Source organism: Carlito syrichta, unplaced genomic scaffold, assembly GCF_000164805.1.
Source record: "Carlito syrichta isolate Samal-C Ts95f unplaced genomic scaffold, Tarsius_syrichta-2.0.1 Scaffold303226, whole genome shotgun sequence".
In the NCBI taxonomy this organism is placed as follows: Eukaryota; Metazoa; Chordata; class Mammalia; order Primates; family Tarsiidae; genus Carlito; species Carlito syrichta.
The window spans coordinates 491651-498990 of record NW_007247322.1 but is presented as its reverse complement, the minus strand read 5'-3'; the positions used below and the strand labels follow the sequence as shown (position 1 = coordinate 498990).

The following is a 7340-nucleotide window of genomic DNA, read 5'->3' as shown; positions in this document are numbered from 1 at the left end:
GGAGGAGGACCCAGGGGCCCTGGGCGCAGGCAGCGGTGCAAGGAGCCCACTCTTGGCCCCGGGTGTCCAGGAGGGCATCCCTGAGGGCCAGTGTGTACCTGCTTCAAGTAAAGCAGCTGCACCTCCCACAACCCCTAAACCCACCAGCATCACCCCTGTGAGGTGGGCTGCTGCACAACTCTGGGGCTCAAGACATAGGCTCCAGAGCAAGACTTTTTAGGTTCAGACCTCAACTTTACCGCTGCCTGGAAAGGCTCCTTCGCCTCCCTGAGCTTTGATGGTCTTATCTATAAAACGGGCATGATGAAACTGGGGTTTTAAGAGTGAATCCTTTGGCAAATCCTCAGTAGCTGTGACACTCTGGTGTTGGAGAGCCTTGTGAAATTGATGTGGAATTGATCAAAGCAGATGAAAGAACCTGACCTTAAAGTCAGGAGACCGGAATCCAACACCAGGTTTGTGGGAGCGACTGTGTTGCTGTGAGGTCCTAAGAGCTCATGCACCGGGTATCATTTCAATGGACTCTTCCCACAACTCTGAGTTGGAAGGCTCAGAGAGGTTAAGTGACCTGCCCATGCCACACAGCTGGGAAGTGATAGTGTTGACCTCCAACAATCCCCGAGCATGTTAAGATGGCATGACAGGGTGTGAATGAACATTTCAGTGCAGGGTGGCAACCCAGGCTAGTGGCCAGAGCTTTGAAGTCAGACCCAACCTCTGCCATCCTGAGTACCCTTAACCCCTCTAAGTCTCAAAATCCCATACTGCTTGCATGAGATCTCCATCACCACACTGAGTCACATCTAATGACTGTCCCAGAAAGAATGAATTTCTTAGACCCCCACAATAATTGTCCCCATTTTACAGATGGGACCACCTAAATTCAGGGAGGTCAAGGAGCTTTTCCCGGGGTGGGGGGACTGGGGGAACGTTGTTCAGTGAGCATAAAGTAAGTTACACAAGGTAAGTTCCAAAGGTCTGCTGTACAACACAGTGCCTGTGGGTAACAGTAAGGCATTCTTGACTTAAAATTTTGTTGGGAGCATAGACCACATGGTAAGTGTTCTTACCACACACAACAACAAATAAACAAAACAAACACAAGGCAACTTTCGGAGGTGATGGAAGTGCAAATGTCTGGATTGAGGTGATGATATGTGTATCTACAAATCGTGTATATTAACTATGTGCAGTTTTTGGTATACCAGTTATTCCTCAGCAGAGCCGGAGGCTGTGGGGAGCTGCTCCATGAAGTGGCTGAGCTAGGATTTGAGCCTTGCTCCCTATGCGTGCCCCTCAGCCCTGCGCCATGATCATGGATTAGACACAGTGTTGATGGCTATGAGTCACCCAGTCCAGAGCCCCTGGCATTCCCTAGGAGCTCTGTGAATGGAGTTGCTTCAGCACCCTGGCCCCTCCCTGGAGAGGACAGAGCAGGGCAAGATGGTGTAAGCACAGTCATTTACCCTGACACCCTCATCACGGACATCATTGAGTTAAAACCCTTGAGGTCCTTGCTTTAGGGTCCCTCAAGCAGCATCATCTCTTGGGAGTTTTTCAGAAATGCAGATTCTCAGGCTCTGCCCCAGACTTCTTGAATCAGAAATTCTGGCGTAGGCCCCCAGCAATCTGTATTTTAACAAGCCCTGCTGATGATTCCGATGTGCACCCCAGCTTAAGAACCGTTGTTTTAAACCCTCACTACTCAGAACGTGGCCTGTGGGCTAGGGGCATCGACATCACCTGGCCCAGCCCGGGCTTACTGGATCAGAATCTGCATTTTTACAAGATTCCCCCAGAGGCTCTGTGTGCACTTTGAGAGCTGTTGTTTTGGATGCCCTTGACAATGGTGACATAGAATGTGAAGGTCGCCCATCAAGAGCAGAGGTATAGCTCAATTGAGGCTCCTACAACCCCCCCTCACTTGGGTTCCATAATGTTAATTTTACAATCTCCCTGGAGTGAGTTCAGAGCAAAGTTTTATGTGATATGATTACACAAGGTGAATTGTCCTCCTCTGTTTAATGAAACAGATACTGTGTCTAATGATTCTCTGGGGTATTAAGTAGAGTGAAGCTGTTAATCAGGCCCTGGTTCCTCCCATCAGCAAGAAGGTGGCTGGTGCCGGGCCGGGCCACCTGTACCTCCAGGCACACCTGTGCGAAGGTTCCACAGAACCAGCACGTGTCACCCCTCTCCTGTGACTTTGTTTCCCAATTCGCAGTCAGCAGTCAGTGACCAGGCATCCTGAGCTAATCCTAAGCTTTTGCAAATGTTCCCTCTTCTTTCCAATGAAGTCGTTTAGGAGTTTTGAGGGAAGACACTTTGCCACAGGAGGGCGTGAGGTAGGCAGACACAGCTGCTGACACAGCTTGGGTGCCTCTGGTGTTCTTGGAAGGAAGCTCGGGCTCAAACCATGGGGCACGTGGGAGTCTCAGGAGATGCAGGAGGGCCAGCAGCACCACATATAATCATAACAGTCACCAGCATATCCCGAGCACCTCCTGTGTCCCATGTGCCATGCCAGGACGTCTGCGGACCTTAGCCTATCCAGCCCACAGCATCTGTTGGAGGGAAGCTCATCAGGATCACTCCTTTGCAGTTGGGTACACTGAAACTCAAGGCCGAGTACTGCCTCTTAAGGTCACACGGCTCCTGTGAGAGGAGCTGAGTTCTGAACCCCGCAGTGTGGCTGCAGAGTCATTAGCGAACAGACCCTGCATCTCAACAACAGCCTGAAGGTGACGTGGGTGGTAGGCAGGCCAGGAGCCAGGCTTCTCAGGGCCTAGAGCTAAAAAGGCTGGAGCTGGTTGGATCAGGTGCTCATAACGGGTTCTCTGAGTTGGCAGGAGACACGCTTGGTCTGGGATAGATAGATAGGGGTTCGAGCTCTGCCTTGAGCAGTGACCGTGTGTGCCTCTGCCTCTAGCTTCCTTTTCCCTGTGTCTACAGTCGGGCTGGTAATCCCTCCCCTCTGGGCCCCTGGAGAGCACAGAACGAGCTCATTCACACAAAGTGCCCACTGTGGCCCCTGACACCCAGTGGGTTTTCAGGCAACCTGCATCCCCTTCCTGCTCCCAGGCAGAGTAGCCTGGTGTCCCACAGAGGTCTGCAGCCAACAGGGTCTCTATGTCATCTCCATCCCATCTGCATCCACAACTGGAGCACCTGAGCCCCTGAGGAGCCCAGCATCCCTTCCTTTTCCTCAAGGGCCACCCTGCAGCCCCCTCAGCAACTGCCTGAGCTGATGAGATATGACCAAATCTCAAAGTCTGAACCTGGGGGGTGCTGGGTGACCGAGCACCATCTCCATCACATGGGCTTCTCCCGAGAGAAAAGCAGCTGTCCCAAAACACCAGGGACCTTGACTCGGGGACCCTGTGAAGGGACTCGGGACTGGGGAAAAGCTGAAAGAGGAAAACAGACCCCACACATGCTAAATTTTTTTCTCATCACTCAGATACATCTGGTCTTGACCCATTATAACAGTACGGGCCCAATTAGCCAGACACATTGTAAATAATCTATTCTAAGGATAAAGCATATCCTTGTCACTAGCATAAATATTTCCCAAGCAGCCATGGTGTTCCAGGGGGACTGGGGGAGCAGGAGTCTCCCCATGGATTCTGATGTGTTCCGCCAAGAAAAAGAGCCCTTCATCACGTGGTAAGTTGGCAGTTGGGAATTTTAATTTAGTTCAACAGCCGTTCACCGAGCTCCTGCTGCGAACAAAGCAGTGGGAGGCAGGTGGGGGGGAGTGTGGGGGAGGCTGCCAGTGCCTGGGAGAGATCAAGATCCTCATGGACTCAGGCAGGCCTGATGTACACATGTGGCACTTTCTGAGCATGTGGCCATGAGCAAGTCGCCTCACCTCTTTGAGCTTCTTTGAGCTTCCGTTTCCTCCCTGTTGATGGGGGTCCGTAGTGCTTTCTCTTTCAGGGTGGTCAACAGGATTCCACAAGATCATAGGTATCCATCACCAGGCAAGAGGTTAGGATATAGTTGTTAAGAACCAGCTGGGCTCCCCTACCAGGCCCGGGGGTGCTCTGTGACCCTCACTCAGGGAACAGATGCCTCCTGTTGCCCCTCTGAGGGTGCCGGTAGCATTTGACCTTTGAGAAGCAGTGGGCTTCCATGGAGGGTTTCGGAGCGCCTGCCCTGCAAGATTCCAGCTGGGCTCAGACTGCAAGTCCTGTCCTTTGTTCCCAGCATCCTCCATGTCCCCTTCCACAGTGTCCCCTCTCCTCCTTCTGTGGGAGTTTCAAGGGCTGCAGGGCCCGACTGCCTCTCTCCTTGAGGTCCTCCCCAGGTCGCTCCCGTGCTACCTGTAACCTGCCTTTAAATCAGTCCCCAACAAACACCCCTGCCCCCATTGGGGTGACGAGCCATCCTGTGGTTTCATCATGACAAGGTAACAAGATACAGAGAAAATAGTGCGTGATACTTCAATGAAGAGCGGAGAACAAAGACAGAACAGAAATGTGCAAAGGTGGCAGGATGAATAATCCCTCATACACCTTGCCTGCAGACAGCTCAGTCTGCTGGACAGACAGACAACCTGAGTGGGGGTTACAGCACCATGTAGTTAATGCTGAGGGGGCATGGGTGGAAGGAGACTGGGCTGCAAAGTCAGGTGAGGCACCTGCCTGAGCCCGAAGTATCAGAGAAGAAGATATCTTACCCCAGAGAGGATAACGCTAGCAATAATAATAGCCAACAACCATTGAGCACCCACTGGCTTCTAGCCACTGTGCTAAAAACTCGATACATTTTATCTACTTTGTACATCTGTGAGGAGATACAGCTACTACACAGGATAACCTGGTAGTTAAAAGCCCAGACTTTGATGCTAGACTGCTTGGGTTCAAATTCTGGCTCTGCCAATTATTAGCTGTGTGACCTGGAGCAAATTACCTTAACCTCTCTGCGCTTCAGTTTCCTCTTTTGCGAAATGGGGATAATGATAATACCTACCTCATAAGGTTGTTGGGAGGAGTAAGTAGAAATCAACAGTGATATTAACATGCGTTAATAAGTAATATGTATAATTATAGCATCTATAATATAATGAATATATATTAATGTACGTAACATACACTATATTAAGATATTGTCTATTATATTCAAGCAACACATATTTATATGTAAGGCTGTGCTTGGCTTAGTTAGCACCAAACAAGTATTGTTGTTACCCCCAAGGAGAAGGGAGGGCTAAGAATATTCGAGGCAGAAGCAGCATTAAGGTGGGAGGTATCAGGGTGTTTCAAGATATAAAAAGGGCTCGGTGGCTCAGCCTGTAATCCCATGCTTTTGGGAGGCCAAGGTGAGTGGATTACCTGAGCCCCCGGGTTCGAGACCCGCCTGGCCAACTTGGTGAGACCTCGTCTCTACAATAAATCAAAAAATTAACCGGGTATGTAGCACGTGCCTGTAGTTCCAGCTACTTGGAAGGCTGAGGCAGAAGGATCGCCGGAGCCCAGCAGGTTGAGGCTGCGGTGGCTGGGAGCGTGCCACTGCACTCCAGTCTGGGTGTCAGAGTGAGACTCTAACTCAAAAAAAAAAAAAGATATAAAAGGAGTGAGTCATGTTATTACTTTTTTTTTTTTTTTTTTGAGCTGGAGTCTCACTCTGTCACCCAGGCTGGAGTGCAGTGGCATCCTTATGGACACCACAGCCTCCACCTGCTGGGCTCAGGTGATCCTTCTGCCTCAGCCTTCCAAGTAGCTGGAATTACAGACACATGCCACCATGCCCAACTAACTTTTTGATTTATTGTAGAGATGAGGTCTCGCCAAGTTGCCCAGGCTGGTCTTGAACCCCTGGACTCAGGCAATCCTCTCACTTCCACCTCCCAAAGTGCTAAGATTACAGCCACTGCACCTGACTTGTATTGTTATTCTTTTTTTTTTTTTTGAGGTGGAGTTTCACTCTGTCACCTAGGCTGGAGTGCAGTGGCATACTCACGGCCACCCCAGCGTCAGCCTGCTGATCTCCAGCGATTCTTCCACCTCAGGCTCCCAAGTAGCTCGAGCTACCATGCCCAGCTAATTTTTTATTTCTTGTAGAAATGAGGTCTCGCCAAGTTGTCTGGGCTGGTCTTGAATGCATGGGCTCAGGCAATCCACTAGCTTCAGCCTCCCAAAGTGCTGGGGTTATAGGCTGAACAGGAGCTCGGCCTGTTGTTATTCTTGTTGTGTTAGTTGTGTTGTGCTGTGAGTAACATAACCCCTGCTGGCACCCTCAGACCGGGCCTTTGGAGCGCCTCCTCCCTCTGACCGTGCCCTTCTGTCTCTCCTCAGAGTGGCCGGAGTTCGTGAGAAACTACGCCCCGTGGTGGGCCACTCACACGTTGGACTGGCTCAGGTTCGGCAAGAAGGTGCTAGTGGTGCACTTTGAGGACTTGAAGCAAGACCTGTTTGTGCAGCTGGGCCGAATGGTTGGCCTGCTGGGCGTGGCCGTCAGGGAGGACCGGCTGCTCTGTGTGGAGAGCCAGAAGGATGGCAACTTCAAGCGCTCGGGCCTGCGGAAGCTGGAATACAACCCCTACACGGCCGACATGCAGAAGACCATCTCCACCTACATCAAGATGGTGGATGCAGCCCTCCGGGGGAGAAACCTCACGGGCGTCCCCGATGACTACTATCCAAGATGATGCTCCAGCACGGGGGTGGGGGGTGTGCTAGGAGTCCTGCCCAAGCAAGCCCTGGGGACCCGAGAGCCCCAGGGACCCCCCCCACAGTGATCTGGCCTCTCTTTAGTGTGGGGACAGTCCCCTTGGCTGCAGTTTGCCTTAGTGAGTTTCCTGCATGACAAAGGAGGCTCAGGGACCATCCTACTCACATGCTTCCCTTGGAGAGGTGGGGCAGTTGGTTGGGGGGGGCGTCCGGTTGTGTGGACCCTTTTCTGTCCTCTGTGTCCCTGTTCCCGCCACTCTCGGTTCCACTTGTGGGAGGGAGGGCTCGTTGTTATCACGGACACATGCTGGACTCCCCACGGCAGGCATTGAGGACCTTGATATACAAGCTGGAGGGCCTTGTATAAACATCCTTTCTGGACCGAGTTTTCATAGCCCCTCTTCTCGTCTCCACCCAGGAGATGCTGGCACTGGCATTCAGCCCAGGTCACCTTCTGTTTTAAAGACAGATTGCTGGGAAGTTTCTCCATACCTTAGATTGTGTAGGGTGGGAGGCAGTGATGCTCACAGTAGGTTCATTGGCACTACCGTGTGGGGGCCCTGGCACAATCATCCCACCCAGACCACGTTGCTTCTGAGAGACAAGCTGGTTGCCTTTTTGCCTGCAAGGCTCAAATCCTGCCTTGTTCTGTCCAGGAGGTGACTT

At 51.7% G+C, this 7340-nt stretch overlaps 1 protein-coding gene across 1 annotated transcript in view; it reads left to right on the top strand.

Moving 5' to 3' along the window:
- Positions 1 to 7060, top strand: part of WSCD2 (WSC domain containing 2) — a 52243-nt gene extending 45183 nt beyond the window's left edge. The window contains exons 8-9 of the mRNA XM_008058140.2: positions 5313 to 5323; positions 6300 to 7060. Coding sequence (XP_008056331.1) covers positions 5313 to 5323; positions 6300 to 6652 — 364 coding nt within the window. The 3' untranslated portion in view covers positions 6653 to 7060. The remainder of the gene's footprint in view (positions 1 to 5312; positions 5324 to 6299) is intronic.
- The last annotated feature ends 280 nt before the right edge of the window (positions 7061 to 7340 follow it).